Source organism: Solenopsis invicta, chromosome 5 (genome assembly GCF_016802725.1).
Source record: "Solenopsis invicta isolate M01_SB chromosome 5, UNIL_Sinv_3.0, whole genome shotgun sequence".
Classification (NCBI taxonomy): domain Eukaryota; kingdom Metazoa; phylum Arthropoda; class Insecta; order Hymenoptera; family Formicidae; genus Solenopsis; species Solenopsis invicta.
The window spans coordinates 24374756-24392553 of NC_052668.1; the positions used below are offsets into that span (position 1 = coordinate 24374756).

Genomic DNA, 17798 nt, shown 5'->3' on the forward strand with positions numbered 1-17798 from the left:
AGAGTCTTCAAAGCGCAATAGAATATCGCTGTGCTATCAACCGTGAAGATTGTGGCGTCGCGAGCTTTCGCAGTTCTCGAAGTTGTTGCGCTCCAACTAAGTGAGTTTTCCCTGCGGGGTCGGGTCGGTTGTCAACGAGTCAGGTGCCTTGGCAGAGGCCAAGCTTAGAACACGACGCGCCGTTCGCGCACGCAGTCGGCGTGGCAAAACCACAAGGCACCGCTCTCGCACAGCGCGCGGACGTAGGACAGTGCATTTAGGGTCGATGCCCTCCTCTCCGTGCGCCGTCGATGTTCGGTGCTCTACGTATTTCCTCCTTATCTCCTTCTTTCGCTCTTTCTCTCCCCACACCGTGGGCTTTCCGCCGCCTCTATCGCCTCGCTCGCCTTGTCCCCGGCCTGGATACTTGTTGGACGATCCTTAGAGGCTCGCATGCCTCTTCGCGATGATCGAGAGAACGAATGAGGTCCCCGCGCGTTTTGCTCTTGTCGAGAGAAGGACTGGAGGAGGGGAGGAGGAAAAGAATAGAGGAAGAGGGAACAAAAGAAAAAGGAGCGAGGACGAGCCTCCTCTCAAGCTTATAAGTCCAGGCGGCACGCGCGATTATCCTTCTTATTAAATTAAACGCGGCTAATTCCAAGGGCAGACTGATAAACGACGTATTTGCTTAATGACATAGAAGCAGGTAATTGCGATCGCCGTATAACAGTTTGTCCGAGGCGTTTCGTCGAGAGCGAGGTAATCTCTGGGAATCGCGATGTGCTCGAGCTTACTCGGAAGCAATTACTTCGGTCGTCCATGCTTTTCTCATGCGGAATCTCGGCTCGAATCTCGCCGTTGCGACCGCGAAAATGTTCTTTTCCGCGCCTCATTTGTCTCGCGAAAAGTCTTTGAGGTTGAAGATAGGGAGAGAGAGAGAGAGAGAGAGAGAGAGAGAGAGATTGAAGATAGGGAGAGAGAGAGAGAGAGAGAGAGAGAGAGAGAGAGAGAAGCTTACGTTAGAAGCTTATCAAGTGTATACGCATGTAAATGCATATGTCGGATCGGCCGTAAAGGAATCCCATTTTTTGCCGTCTGTATAAGCACGACCTTGTCCAAGAGCCGTACGCTGTTATTATCCACTTTATTAAATTAAGCGAGAGCGATACAGAGAGAAGATAATGAAAGACGTGACTTGGAATTAATATCCCAACTTTTTAATGCATTTAAGCACTTTCAAAAAGCGATAAATTATCTCACGTGTAATTTAATACACGTTGTACGTTGAAGTAGCACGCGTTATACCGCGCCGCGCTTTTCAGCCGTCCCGATAATTCTTCAAGCCTCCGGTTGCCCCCTAAGCGCGCGATACATATCTTTAAACATTCGCAAGAAATCGATACTTTGATTCTTCTTGCGCCTCTTAAATTACTACAATAATAATATGATTTCTTTCTTTCTTTTTTTTCACGTAATAATGTCGGGATTTTTTTTATTCCTTACGTGGAAGTTTCGATTTCGATTGTCAAGCGAACTTTACGTAGAATATATTCTCCCACTTTTTTTTAAATTACCTCCAATTCGAGTCTAACTGAATCTACTCTTGAGCTTTTCAATGGAGAACGACGGCGAGAAACTCTAATGGATGAGAGAGACGAAGTGGTCGCGCGAATGCACGAGAACAGGCGCGCTCCGAGGATCAATGAACGATTGTTCCTTAATACGCGGTGCTCCACAGGTTGGAGCACCGCGCGTGTATTCTTCGCACGCATTACCTTCGCTCCAACTCGGATTCTAATCGAATGCGCTTCGCTCTTGATATCAAATTATCTCCGCTTTCTGCCGACTGCTACCGTCGTCGCCGCCGCCGTCGTTGAGAATCTCTCTCGCGTCTGTAGCCGCGCCGAACGAGTTTCCTTGTTTGACGAGTAGCGCTCGAGCGATTTCAGAGGGATCACGTTAAACAGCGAGATATAAATCCCTCTTAGCGTTCGCTTCGCTGAGGCACTTCGTTGAATCACACGACTCAGTGATTCTCAATCTGGAAATGAAATTGAACGGCGCTTTCTTTCTGTTGCAGGGATCTTGCGCAGGATCTGAGCCTGTCGGATAGTGAGGATGAGGAGAGTAAGGTAACGTATCCGAGAAGACATTTAATCTTTCGTTACGTACTGTTAAATATAGATATTTTTTGAAATTGTATAAATTAATGCGTACAAAAAATTATTAAATTAAATATTAATTACGTGAAGGAAAGTCTCGCCAACATCGATATAAGTCTCCTAAAGCGATACTTCCTCATTTCTTGGAGATTTATTGCACTTTATTAATACTGATAAAAATATGCTCTACTAAGATAATTAAATAAGAAATAAAAATTTATAGTTCATATATTGGTGACTTGTTTCTTTAAAATAAACTAAAAACAAATCCTTTGCTAATAACATTTTTACGATTTTCTTTTGCTAATTGCATAGCTTAAATAATAATGAACATATTAATAACATATTAATAACACTAAATATTTAAATTTCATTGCTAAATTTATGTTTTATACGTACATGTAAAAAATTTTTTGCAAAACTTTGCTGGTTACCATTGGTTTTGCTTTTTAATTTATTAAATGTTGTTTCTATTTTTCTGTTTCTTATTTTCTTATGTTTAAACAAAGTATTAAGTAAAAAAAATTAGAGTGCAGCATAAATGATACATGTATCGATAAAGCAGGTTATAAGATAGTAAAAATAGCACATTATGTGCTCTATCTATTGCATTAGTAATTTAATCAGATCTTTATATGTTGTCGCGTTACATAAAGAATAGCATCAAATATTTGATAAATTGACAAAAACTTGTTTTACATGCGTGAAAAGCTTTTAGGAATCTTTATGTACATTAATACATTACATTCAAGGGTCCTGATCAAATAATTTGTACATACTCGATTCTTGTGAATGAAAAAATATGAAAAATTTAAAATTACTGTCTATTATATCAATTTTGTTTATTTTTGCTTATTTTACAGAAAACTTAATTATTACAATAACTGACAAAAAATTATATGCAAATTTTTATTTGATCCGATAGAAGACAGTTTCTAATTTGTATTTATAGTTTTTTATAATTTTATTTTTGTTTTTATTTAAGAAATATTTAAAAACAAAATGATACATCGATATTAGCAACTTTTCTTTAATATTATAATGAGGCCGTCTTAACTTTTAAAGTATAATTTTGAAACTATAGAAGCTGAACGATTAGCCGCACTTTCGCTCTTCGAGTTTGTTTTTTCGTTAGCTTCTCGCAATACCGCAGAGTACTTTCGCAAACCAATACAATCAAGTCGCGTTGACGAAAAACTAAGTGGCCATTCATCACGGCAAGAAAGATTCCGTTCCACTTTATTTCACGGCGAAATTACTGATAGCGGTCTTCTTATTCTCAGGAAACATCGTCGAGACCGACGAGAGGAAACAGGAGTCCGGATATCTCGGTCATGTAAGTAACTGATTCGTATTCTCTTACTAATCTACAATAGTTTGTGCAAATTAACTATCATTCCGATCATATGAGATCGGAAATAAAAGGTGTGCTTGTCGAAGCTATTTTATTACATTTCAGATGTTTAAAAAAAAAGGAGTTCCAAAATTTTGTTAACATTTTTTGTCTGTAGTTGTTGAGATGTCTTGTAATATTTTTATTATTGTGCTTTCTGTACAAATATTTATATTTAACGTTTTATTCAGTTTAATTTATCTTTTTTTCGCGTGTTTGAAAAAGAATCAACATTCCTGGGAAAAAACTGTGTTGGGATTTAGACTCTCGTATCTTCAAGTGTTTGCATGTTTATTTTCTTCGAATACACGCGTACGGTCTCAAAATTTGTGCTATGGAAAGAACTATTTTGCTGAAGTATCCAAAAATACTGTCAGATACAAATCTGAAAATAATTTTACTATACCATCAAAATAATTGTGTACTTAAACGTGTGATGATTGTAAACATTTTTTGATATTCCAGCAATTAATTGAAACATGCTACATAATTAATTTGATAGTCTAGTAAAATTATTTTCAAATCTGTATCTGATAAGATTTTTAGATACTTTATCAGAATTGTTTTCTTCCACATATTTTTTTTCCATATATTGGTCAACGAAAAATTTTTGCGATTTCCAGCATCTCGATACCTTTATCGAAAATCACGATGTCCATTTTTGAGCATCGTTTGATCTCGCATCCTTACAGTCTATCGACGCCGCTGATGACGTCGGCGCCGCCGCTCTTGACACCCATGTCGCCCGTGGTCATGTCGCCTGTGGGTCCATTGTCACCCCCGCGGCCGATCAGCCCTCCGAGATATTCGTCGCCGCCACCGAAGCGTACGACGCCGGAGCGAGTGCTGTCTCCTCTACCCGTTGTCAATCATCCCTTACCATCGGTGTGCTCTCCGACGAATCCGGTCGTTGTTGGCCATCCGTCGAGTCCAGCTGAGGCGCCGCAGAGCTCCGGAAGTGCCAGCTCGAGCTCGGACTCCGGCTCGGACTCCGGCTCGGACAGCAGCGACGATTCTGAGGATGAGGATGACCTTGCGTCGGCACCGCCGCCCTCCAAGGGTCCCACCACGCCGCCGTCGGTCTCACCGAAGCAGGAAAATCTGGTCGAGGAACCGCCGCCCGCCGTGGAAGAGCGTCGCTGGGACCTGAGTTCTTTCTTCAACAAGACGGCAGTGCAGCATGGCGAACAGAACTCCGAATCGAAGCCGGCTCAGGTAAGACTGACTACTACGCTAAAGGAACATAAATATACTCAATATTTTGAATTTTGATAGCCAATATATCGCCCCTTTCTGCAAGGACATAACTAAAACAAAAACGAAATTTTCCAGTTTGAATGTTTTAAATTAGAAATATTTTTAAATGCAATTTTAGTGTAACAATTTGATCTATTTGATTGTAGAGAAATAAAAGTTATTAGCTCTTCACTCAACGATATGTAGAAATTTGCGAAAGGGACACTTTTGAAGAAGAAGCGTTTAAAACTTTTTTATTTTAGCTCTTACATAAAAATAAATGTGTTTAAATTATGTAGGAAATTGTGTCAGGGAAATCTCTTTAAAGAAGGAACTGCATTGTTCATAGGATAACGTTAGGCGGGAGAAGGCGCTTGAAATAACAACAGAAACCAACAGAACGCATAGAGAACAGTCACACAATTGGCAGCTCGATGAATCCTTGAAGAGGTCTCACAACATGAGTTCCCCCAGCGACAGCGATCATCACTCCGACCAGGAGAAGGTTCATCAGCTGGTAGAGGATAATCGCGCACAGACGGAGAAGCCGAAGGTTGCTGATACCAGGAAACGCGGGCGACCTAGAAAGTCTATCAAGAGCCCGAAACGAGGTCATCGGGCGTCGGACGAAAATCTAAAGAACAACAAGCAACGCAGCCGGACGAGAACGGTTGCCAATTCCAGTAAGAAGAAGCAACCCAAATCGAAGGAAACTGTGACCACGAGCGACGATGACAGTAACTCGAGATCGCAGAGTGATTCCGAAACCGATCGTCGACCTACCAAAGTGTCGGCCGTGGCACCGACGAGAAACGAAAAGAGATCGAGACTGAGCTTGTCGTCCAGCGACGACGAGAGTTTGCCACTGAATAGGAAAAATAATAACAGTGCCTCCGAGGACGACGCTACGCGATGGACGAGAGTTCCTCCCATCAAGCGGAGCAACCTGTTGGACTCACCGAAGAAGCAAGATCAGAAGAAAAATTCTGCCAAGGGGAAGCCCAGGCAGCCGAGATCTAGAGTGACCAATGTGACTGGCGGCGGCTCGGATTCCGATAGTGAAACGGAAATGTCTGTAAGGAGTAATCGCATCAAGGTGGCTCGGTAAGTAATTCTACACAATTATAATAATTTAACGCTGAATTTTATGATTATTTTGCTATTGATTTTTAATGTGAATATTTGTGTCAGGTGCTATAAATTGCGTATATATTCCTACTGGAGCGCGACTTTTTTTTGTTTTGTCTTTTAGGTTTCGACGAAAATGTAAATAATTTTTCCCAAAATAATAAAGTAATAACGCGACTTGCTGACTTAGATAAATTCATTGACATTTAAAATTTAAATTATACCAATTCTTGTTTTTCTTCTTTGTTTTCTTTCTACTCTTCTGCTTATATTTTAGTTGATAATTAAAACTTTTAAATAAATAGAAGTACTGTGTAAATTCCAGAGTGCCACCGAGACCACGAGCACCTCCAACGAGAACGACCTCGCCTGATAACTCCGATAGCGATAATAGTCCGGCGTCGAAGTTGCAAGAAGACGACGCCGGCAATGTACAGGACAAGAAGAAAAGCGACACGTTGCGCCACGTCTTCTCGTCGAAAGGCGGCGGGAAGGGTGGTGGAAAAGGTGGGAAAGGTGGCAAAGGTGGCGGTAAATGCGGTATCTACGTGGAGGAGTATACGAGTAATTCTGCTACGCATACACCGACCGGCGGGGACAGCCCTTACAAGAGACCGTCCTCGCGGACGTCCGGTGGTGGTAACAATATTCTCCTACGCTCTCCACCAGCGCTTACACACGTGAACGGCATACCGAGTCTCATGTGCAAGATAGATCTTGGCAGGATATCCTCACAACTTTTGCAACTAGCGAGAGGACAAGAGCTCAGGCAACGCACGGAATTACCCGACACCAGGCCATCTTCGAGGCAGAGACCATCCTCCAGTTTGGCGACCTTGCAACCGCCGAGGCCGTCTACGCCGGAGGAGGGCGAGATCATAGATACGCCGCCCCCGCAGCAGCAGATCGTGTCGGATCGTGGATCGAGAATTCATCGTTCCGACGGATTGTTGGGCGAGGGTGACGGCAGACGTTCACGTTCTGTGATCAAAAGCCAGCCGATATCGTCGGACTCGAAGAATAATGGTACTGTTCTCGGAGGTGCCGGTAGTGCTAATGGTGCCGCGACGCTCGGTAGCGCGCTCAAGAGGAAACGTAATCCGAGTTGTAGTTCCGTGTCCAGTTTGAGTCCCGTTCAGTGTTTAGTGGACACGAAAACCAAGACATCGTCCGAACATAAGGACAGAAGTCGCAAGAGACCACGGAGGCATGCCGCCAACGAAGGATTAATGTCCAGTCAGGTATGAATTTTAGAAAAATTCATTAAAAACTCGACTGAATTAGTATTTTTTTAGCGATTTTCAGTGATAAATTTAATCCAAACGTTTCAACATATCAATATAAATTTTCTTGAAAATAATTTTATATTTTTACAAATAATTATAATTTTACATTAGCTAATTTGCTTTTTAATTGTATATTGTAGTAGGGTGTAAAAGATTACAATAATTCAATATTTATTATACAGAGTGATATCCAGCCGACGAATCACGAAAGGGACATAGAAAAGGATACGAGTTTATTACCGCCTCCACCTCTCCCAGCACAGCGCGTCTACTATTCTTACTTTGACCCTCAAAATGAAATATTGGAAGATCAGGAAAGGTAAGCCTTTTTATTTTTAACGTATGATGATGATCAAACTCTTTTTATCATAATAGAATTTTGATCGATTTAAATTAGATTAAATTGAAATTAGATCTAGTTTAATATTCATGTATAATATTAGATAAGTAATGTGTACGTGAGATTTTTAAGCAAGTTAAAACACTTGTAAAAATAAGTTACAAAGCTAGAAACAAGTTGCGTTGTCACAGTTTAGTTTTTATCTTATTAAACAGGTTCTACAGCTCTTTTTTTTTTTTAATTTTCTTGGGATGACATGACCTCGATCAATCGTTAAAATCGTTCCTCTAGAAGCACCTATATCACTTTTCAAACATGCTTACTGACACAATTCCCTCGCTATATGTGGCATAAAATTCTTTTGGTTTCTGTCACTATCTTTTTTGAATAAAAAAAAGAGAAATTCAAAGAAAAATATAGTCAATAAAGAACATAAAAGAAAATTTTAAACGAGATAAATAGTAATTTATTCAAACATAAACAATAATTAACGAAACTTTCTGACTAGATCTTTCTTTATTGTCATCTAAACACAATTCTCTTATGATACGCAAACCATAAAAATTATATGAATTAAAATTACATGATTAATTAGAATTAAAAGTTATAGATTAAAATGTAATTAAAAAATAAACAGATATTTGTGTTTCAGCCACCATGACCAGTACCTGACTGAAGCTAAGCGACTGAAACACAATGCTGATGAGGAGAATGATCTTACAGCACAAGGCATGATGTATCTAGAAGCCGCTTTATACTTCCTTCTGACAGGCGATGCGATGGAATCAGACCCAGTTACGGAAAAAGCCTCATACACTATGTACAAAGATACTCTTAGTCTCATCAAGTGAGTGCATTTCTAATTAAGACGCGTATATGCACGTGACAAAAGAAAGCTTGCTAATTAAAACGCGTTTCCCTTTGTTCCGCAGATACATCTCGTCAAAATTCAAGAGTCAACCCAACAACTCACCCGAGAATAGTATACACACCAAGTTGGCCATCCTGAGGTGAGTGTACCTGTTTTCCTCTTCGAATTGTAGCAAATGGTATCTATACAAACGAGCACGTTATATAATTACGATTTGTCTTTCCAGCCTTTGGTGCCAATCACGCTTGTACTCCAAGCTCTATAACATGCGTAAATCCGAGGTAAAAGAGGTTCAAAAGATTGTCAACGACTTCAATCAGAAAGTGAGTGTTCTTTGCTATTTAAATCATAATTTGCTTAATATGCTAATTATTTCAAACATATAATCTTTATTTTGTTACGATCTGTAATTATTTCAGATATAAATTTGTGCGTGAATTATAATCTGTGGAAAATTTATTTTAGCAACCTCAACAATCAGTAGCACAGACAACACCTGCTCAGGCGGAGGGGCAAGGCACGCCCTCTCTTTCGCCTACACCGTCGCCGGCCGGTTCTGTAGGTTCCGTCGGTAGTCAAAGTTCCTCCGGATACAGCAGTGGTGGACAACACGCTAACCCGGCCACTGGCCAATCAACATCGGTCAATGGTCAATATATTAGCGTGCCATTACACGTTTACAATGCGATGATGAAGCAAAATCAGTATTCAGGCTTACTTACGAACGGTCACGACCTGTGGGACCAAGCAATAAAGCAAGCGAAACAAGAAGAGAATAGAAGTACGTATTGAGAAATAAACGTGTTTGAATGAACCTTATTACGATTTGTAACGATCGTTTTTCCTTGTATTTTCAGGCTTTTTCATCGACTTGGATCGAAGATTGGGACCCCTGACATCGTATAGCTCATTACGCGAGCTTGTGCGTTACGTTCAAGCGGGTATAAAGAAGTTACGAGCTCTCTGACCACAGTGGCATAGCCCCCGACCACCCACTCCAAACTACATTACTTCCCTTCCTCAAAATATGGTCACTTACCCGACCATGTACACGTAGTTGCGTAGCGTCGTCGCATCGGTCATTGTGATGTCAACCAACAACCGGCGACGCATGGAGACGTGAAAAGCAGGAAAGTGCGATAGCGGTGATTTAGCAAAATCACAGACTATTTTCTTTGTGACGAGTGGTCTCAGGGGGGTGCAGTCGAATTGATAACGAGAATCACAGTCTAGAAGAAGGAAAGAGCAGCTCGCAAGGTGGCATTCTTTAGTCGGACGACGTCGGGGCATTCTTGATATAAATTTAGCAGCAAGTTTGTAGTCAATTGCAATGCGCGTGCCTGAGGGGGCGAGGAAAAAGGCGGCCGACCGAGGGAGAGAGTCGCTTTATCTTATTACTACAGTGCATAAACGAACCCTCGTGCACTTTGTTTAGAGCACGTGTTACTTACTCTCGAGGCGCAGTGGAAAGAATCGTTGGGCGGGAGGATGATATTGAAACGCTCGCGAGCAATAACGCGAGCGCATTAGATTTCTGACGAATCGCAGTGATAATGCGTGTCTATTTTTCCGAAATGTCTGCTTTTGTAAGTTAATGCATAGATATCGATGCGAGATAGACAGGGGGGAGGGGAGAATCCGGAGATAGGAGAGGGTGAGGATAAAAACGTAAAGACCGAATATGAGAAAAGAAGTGAAAAATCACTAAAGGAATAGTAGAAGTGCCACGCAAAAAGCGCCCGTGTGTTCTCGCTTCACGGTGCGCCTGACGTTACCTGAAGCATGAGTATCGTTTCGACGATTCTAATGCGATGAATATAGTGGATATACATATTTAATATATATATAGTTTATTACCTACATAAATATATATAAATAGTTATAAAGATAAGAATATATTTAATGACGCGAAGAGAGATAATGCATCTCGCGCGCCGGCGCCGCGTTTCAGTATAGGGGAACAGACGACAGTTGTATTCGCGAATATGGGAGGAGCTATCGTGATAAAATGGGAAAGTGGGAGAGGGCAGAGAGAAAGAGAGAGAAATTGAAGGATTTTTGATGTGGAGAGAGATGCGCGAGCAACAGGATCAACAACCAGGATCAAGTGATGTGCTATAGTCTAATGTTTCCGTGCGAAGCACACAACTCTTTTTTGTAGATAGATCGGGGAAGTAATTTAGATTAGAATAATTAATATGCAAACAGGAAAAGCAGTAACAGATGCGACTATATACCAATACATATTATTTACATTACCTAGAGTTAACCGGGAGAAATAAGTAGAGGTTCTAGTGCGATTGAAAAGTAAAAAAAGGAAAAATAATACCGCATACACATATACCGATAACATGTTTTAACGAAACGCAAGCGAGGGAAGAATGAAGCGAGGATAAACGCTAGATAAACGCACGCTAAAAGTGCGTTAGGAGGTGAAATGGTATCGGGCGAAATGTATTCGCGAATAATAAATAACAGCTATGATACTCGAGATTACCATTTGCAAATAGATTTCGCTCGGATATCTTTAGAGGCGAACATCCCTTTTTGCGCGCGCACGACATGAGATGCTAACGGAAACAATGAAAGAAAGAACAAGCGCAAGCGGATAAGCAAGTTGCTCATGTGTATATTTTTGTAAATAAGATATTTGTGAGTGCCGCCGTCTTGAGGGCGGTCTACCGTCATTGAGCTCGCGGTAGATCGGCCCGCCCCAATTTTTGCTACCACAGATCTTGTCGAGAATCGGATAAGAGATTAACAAATAGGAAAAGAAGAAGGATGAGAAGATGTAACGAAACGATACGCGACGAAATGTGTCTGTTGAATTTAGTTCCAAAAGAAAAAAAAAAGAATATGTTTTTTCCGCGCTTTCTTTCTTCGAGAATGGCCCATTTGTGCGTTTACTCCCTCAAACGACTTTTTGATCTGTCCCCAGTTTTTACAATTGCTTCTCGATTGGTAAATCGTGTCGAGAAAAATTCTGAATGCGTCACGGCAGCTTCGAGTTTACCGGTGATTTGATTCGCCTCGTGTTACAAACGCATCTCTTCCCCCGCGTATTCGATCAATGAGGAATCGATGACGAGTAGATCGTGTGATTTATAGCAGCGGGGAGGTATGATCGGCGAACATCCGGAGTTTCATTTTCTCGATAAAACACCGAATTTGACGGAACTGTGAAATCTGAACCCGCAAAAGGGATTCTTTAGAAAATCTAAGATCACGTAGTTTAATACATATCCGATCTAAATTTAATTCTTCCGAGTGATTAACAAGTATCGCCCAATCGGAGGATGATCAGTAGCATTCTCCGAGACCGTAGGACCAATTATCATTTGTATAACTGTTACAATAAAACCATATTGTTGTCTCGCGTTGCGTCCTATTAGCAAACCATCAGGACAGATAATAAAGAGAGAAACGCAGGCGGATTGGCGGGATGACGATGGCCCATAGTTATTAAGCGCGGTCCAATGGTTCACGGGATACAATTTTATATTTCGCGAGTGCTAAAGAGAATAAAAGAGGAGAGATTAAAAGAGTAAAAGTAAAAAAAAAAAATGAAAAAGAAGTCTATTAAGAAGCTTCGAGAATATTTTCGAGACACATTTATAGCAGATACATATATCAGGCCTATTTTCCCGCCAGGCCGACCGCCCGAAGAGAAAAAGAAGTAAAACAAACGGGAATGCAAATTCGACGAGATACCAAGTTCGGCGTGGTTTGTCGAGAGAATGAAAACGAACGGTGGAATTTTTGAATGCATTATGCAGAAAACGAGTTTGCGACGAGCGAAAAAGAGATTGCTTATGCTGCTCTATGTCGGTTGTCATTTTATTTAGTTAGTAATTGGTTTTTAGATAGATTTTCCTTTTTACAATGTTCTTTTCGATAATTTCGGGCTGATGTATGTTCCTCTAGGACTTCCAAAGAGATAAGCAAAGGGTGCTGTCGCTCCGTAGAACGCCGCGTAAAGCACGAATTTTGATTGGAAAGTATTCGCCTCCTCTTTCGTAGGTTTTTTTGGTTTTTTTTTCTTTTTAATCCTCTTCCCCTTTTATGTATGGACCATATGATGGAATCGTGGCATTGCGTTTTTACTATAATTCTATTAAGCTATTATTAATATCATCGTTACTGTTATTGTTAACATGATGATATTATTGGCGATATACGATAGATGAACAGTTACAATTGGTAATAATAATAATGATCATAATAGTAATTAGATATAGACGATAATTAATAATAGTAACAGTAACGATGTTACTATTTATTAAGTAATGATTATTACGTTTACGATTATAGTATCGTTATTTTTCTTTCGAAATATTTTTATGAGTGAGAGAACGCATAAAACGAGGTGAAGTGATGCGTGGGAGGTGGAAAGCGAAGACTTGTGCGTGTTACACATACACATACATCGAAGAGATGTACGTTATTCCTACTTGCATCGCGAAGTTTAATGGGGTCGTTTTGATCGGGCAGACACGCGATCGGGCAGTTGCGCGACAGATATCACCTTCGTATCTGTAAAAGACCTTAATAGAGAGCTTAATTAGCGCCGTTTGATTTGGTCTTCTTAATCCCCTCTTCCCTTTTCCCCACACAAACACACACATACCCTCTTCCCCATCACACACATCACCCCGTACTTGTAAAATATTTATATATGTATATATTATTTATATATATACATACAACACACCAGTACATTGCGTGTATATACATATACATATACATACACATATATATGTTAAAGAGATGAGAGAAGCATACACACACGCAATCTTAATTATGATTATATCATATATTATTACATTATTAGTAATTATTACATTGATGATTATACGCGATAATTATTTTCCTATATTTGATACGGGACGTATTGTGTACTACCCAATTCTCTGAATACAAACGGGCGTTTTATCTCTGCTAAGCTTCCCTGTCCGTCGCGATTGTGCCAAAAAGGATGAGATATTGCGCGCGACCGCGCCTTCAAGTAGCCACGGCGTCGATTGATTTTAAAAACAAGCCTCGCAGATTGACCGTATTATATTCCTCGCATATTCTCATCGTCAAAGTCCTCCGATAATATCCCATGCAAAAATGGATAAGTTCCTTTAATTGTCTTTTGTTCACGTCGCTGTTTTTCACGCGGAAGAGCTCGGTTTGAGACATTCCCTGTGTACAAAACGCTCTCGGCCAGATAAATCACAAATGCAAAATGGTCACGCAAATTGCATATAATTTTATGTTAATATATTATAATTATTTATTAATTATAATTAATTATTAAATCGCCAAATATAATTTAATAAATTATTAATACAAGTTAATAATACAAAGTCTTTAATAAGTTACTAATTTTATTGTATTTAACTTATTTAAAAAATTAATTTTACTAATATTTAATTCTACTATACGACGTTTGTAATTACATATTAGTTATATTATTTATATTGCATGTCAAAAAATTACTTTTTTTTTTTAGTAGCAATTATTGAAATTGTATATCTTGTAATTTCGTATTTTATATTCGATCGCAGCAGATTTTAAATCGTCGAGTTCTTCCTCTGTTCTTTCTTATCCGAAAGACATGGTCTGAAATCGAGCTCGTGCGTAGAGCGGACTGACGGTGGCGGTGGCTGTGGACGCTCTATTTCGCGGACGGACGGGCGGACGAGCGGACAGGGTGGCTTATCAGCAGCGTATTCCGAAGTTGGCGGAGCAATCGTATGCCGTTGGTTGGTACCGGGCAATGCACAAGTAATCCAACTAATTGCGTTGACTGTGCGTTCATAACGACGACACGTCACGCATATCACGTGGACGGACTCCGCGTACGACGGCGAGGGTAGAAACGAAAGGGGATTCCCTCCACCCTCCTTTAATTTACGAGTTGTCATTCACCAGCTCGCCGTAGGCTTCCAACGCGTGTCCCTCACGCGCGGCCCGATCGCTATCGAAACGAACGGAAATACTTAGATTTTTTTTTATTAGAGTTTTTTTCGGTTACGACATTTGCGACAATACTTAGAAAAATCTACCCTCCCTTCGTGCGACGTGGAGTTGCGTCGAGCCGAGCAAGCAATATACGCGACAGACGGCCATCTCTAATTGGCATTACGACCATGCAACATACACGTGCTGAGATATATATATATATATATATACATATAGATATATATATACACACATACACACACAAACACGCCACATTGACTAATTACACGTGGTTATACTTAACGAATCGTTTAGTGACAGGCAGACAGACAGGCGAAAGATAGCCAGAAGGGAAGGTAGAAGCAAGAAGAAGCAGGCAGAATTAATTAGAGGATTGAGAGGGATCGGAGGACACGTGAATGAGCAAACCGCACCAAGGAGAGACCAAATTATATCGCTTACCGAGATATAATTACCTATTTGCTTCGTATTTATTTTAATCGTTAATTAATTATTGTATTTATTGGCGCGGAGGCTGACACGCATAATTTTCGGGAGACACGTTAATTACACGAAAATCAATTACGCAACATATACACAAATACAAATGTGCCCGGCCGAATCACTTCAGATCGTTCGAATCATTGCAGAAATCACTGCAAATCTTTTAATTGTCATCTGAAGAATCTTTGGCGCTTATTCTCGTCGAGCAAAATGACTCGCGAGCAGAGAAACGAATTGGAACGACTCAAGAGATAAATGTGAATCTCTTCTGTTTTTGCCTTTTATTTTTAGTAGAGATCGATTTGCAGCGAGAGAAATCATCGCGTTAAAGCCTCGTGTAATTTATTCTAAAATATGATTTATATTGAAAATGTGCGTCAAAATTTAATATCGTGCAATCGAAGAAATTCACGTTTTCCTATGTAGAAAACTCGTCATTAACGATTAAATTCAGAAAAGTGTAATAGAGCTTACGCACAATTTTTGCAATGCAAAAAATTGCGTTAATCATATGAATAATAAAAAAATGTATATTTTATACGAATTTCTCATCACTTCTTAACGTCAACGATCGCCCAATGCTTCGGCCCGGCGCATTGTCCATCATAGCGATGCAACTTCCTCGTTAATTGCGGATTATTATTTATTTCGTCGTTGATACACACATTCACACAACATTTTCGACATTGTAGCGGAGGAAAGGAAGTACAAAATTTACACATAGCGGACGCACGAAGTGACTTGTAATACTCCTTCGACGTATCTCGTAAACGTTCCAGATGCCTCACCTTGTACACCAAGTAATCAATATTAAAAACGCAGAACTCTCTTTAATAGTTACACTGTTCCATCCCCTTTTGTTACTCACGTTGCCAAAAAAAAAAAAAAAAAAAAAAAAATGAAGCTCCGTGCGAATTGACATCGTAAATTAAAAGAGAGCAGGAAAGGACGATCGCGCGTCGAGGTGAATCGTTCTTTGTCAACGCACACTCTCCTTTTACTTTTCGTTTTTCTTTCGAGAGAGCTCGCCAGTTCATTTCCGATCGATTGCAACGCGAGCCGAGGTAGCCCCTCGGCCCCGTCTTAATTTGTTTCCGTGTGCGTCTGATCGGCTGATGTCTTTCGTCACTTTGCACGCATTTCGTTATGATTTTCGCTCTCGCGGAAACGCGTATTTCCTCGACGAATGTCAGTGCAGCCTTTGACTCTTACACCACACGCGAAGAGAGGAAGACAAAATAATGATAAAACGTATCACGTGAGACAACGGCGACAGGGGAGATAAAACGTGGGAAGAGAAAGACCCGTGACAATATATACATATACATATATATATCTATATATTTGCGAGATATTTTGTGAAACAGGGCTTTTTTACCTATTTTATAGTAATCTCAGCTTAAACGGATTGAGAGAGTGGGAGCGAGAGAAAGAGAGAGAGAGAGAGAGCCTTTACTAAAAAAAAATAATAAATTAAAGTGATGTGACGAGGATGTTGTCATGAAATGACGTATTAAGCAGTTGATGAGCGGTCTGTAAATGCGTACATACATAAATAGCATAAATGCCGTCGTTTAATGGGGACGGTTTCACTATAACGTGTACCCTATTTTTGTTTATGTTTTGCGCCTTAGATTTAGCATTATTACTATTATATTCTAATTATTATTAATTATTTTGATTATTATATATTATTATGTTTAAGATTCTTATTAATTATTATTATTATCATTGTGTATATGGTATAAATTGTAAAAAGGAGCATATTTACTATATCATATTCATTTTACGGGGACATTCCCCCGAATGAACAAATTGTTTAAACTAAAATGAAGGAATAAATAAAATATTGACCAAATTAAGGGAAGAGTTTTTTTCGGCCGACGACCTTATTCCTACATTCGCATGTATGTAAGATAACGTTTAATTATTACAACGACATTGTAACCAAAACAAATAGTCATTCAGCTTAAGCAATTTGAATCATTTTTTAATATTTTAAATACGATTTTGGTATAACGACTTGATCTAATTACAGAGGAATAAAAGTATTATTACCTCTTTACTTATTGTTAGTTATTGAATACTTATCAGAATTCTTTTTTTCCCTTTTGCAGACAATTAACAAATTACAAATTTTTCACATCAATCACGTTTTCTTTTATCATACATAGATATTTATATTTCATTAATGCAGCCTCAATAGAAATATACGAATGAAAATACCGAGATCAAAAAGTAAAACGTAAAAGACGAATTATTAATTAAAATCAGTATAATTATTCATTGTTCGATCTTTTTTCATCTTTGTCCTCCAGTTATTATGTATTCGAGTAAATTTTGGAGATTTTCGAGATTTAAAATACTGATTTTTCTTTTGAAAAATTTACTGTGGTGAAAGAAACGGAGGTGTGCATATGTGTGAAGCGCAATACTTTTATAGATTATTAGAGATTAGATTAACAAAAAGTTATTATGATCGCTCACTTTTCAAACGCTTCACACATGCTTTAGCCTTTCTTGCGCGCAAACAAGTACGTAAACATATTCATATATAAACAACATTGTGTATTGGAAACGCTTATGATTGACTTCACTTTCTTATTTTAAATATTCGGAAAACATGTTTTGTCTTTTCGTGGCGGTCACAGTACTCGTCATGCTAATAAACACATTGAGCACGTGAAAATAAAATGCTTAATAATTAAATTACTGTTATATGTTAGAAGATCTAAATGTCTACATAATAAGCGAATAGTGAAGTTAAATTGTTTATAGAATACTGATTCCTGTAGTTATTGATTCATAATGTTTATTAATATTTATGCGTTAGGTTGACTACGTATGAAAAATTTATAATGAATATACATATATATAATATTGCTTCTATTAACGATTTGATACAGTTTGATTTTTAGCATAATATTGTATTATTGCGAATAACTTAAAC

General features: G+C 39.2%; 1 protein-coding gene across 8 annotated transcripts in view; it reads left to right on the forward strand.

The window, feature by feature from the left end:
• The window catches only part of LOC105195245 (AF4/FMR2 family member lilli), a 268074-nt gene extending 251364 nt beyond the window's left edge, over positions 1–16710 (forward strand). For 5 of the 8 annotated variants that reach the window (XM_026131040.2, XM_039449375.1, XM_011160599.3 and 2 more), the window contains 11 exons: positions 2060–2111; positions 3425–3477; positions 4158–4749; positions 5120–5874; positions 6224–7139; positions 7367–7503; positions 8162–8371; positions 8457–8534; positions 8622–8718; positions 8861–9176; positions 9253–16710. In XM_026131040.2, the coding sequence (XP_025986825.1) occupies positions 2060–2111; positions 3425–3477; positions 4158–4749; positions 5120–5874; positions 6224–7139; positions 7367–7503; positions 8162–8371; positions 8457–8534; positions 8622–8718; positions 8861–9176; positions 9253–9362 (3316 nt within the window). In that variant the 3' untranslated portion in view covers positions 9363–16710. The remainder of the gene's footprint in view (positions 1–2059; positions 2112–3424; positions 3478–4157; positions 4750–5119; positions 5875–6223; positions 7140–7366; positions 7504–8161; positions 8372–8456; positions 8535–8621; positions 8719–8860; positions 9177–9252) is intronic. The other 3 variants (XM_026131042.2, XM_026131041.2, XM_026131043.2) reach the window with 3 other exon arrangements.
• Positions 16711–17798: the final 1088 nt, after the last annotated feature.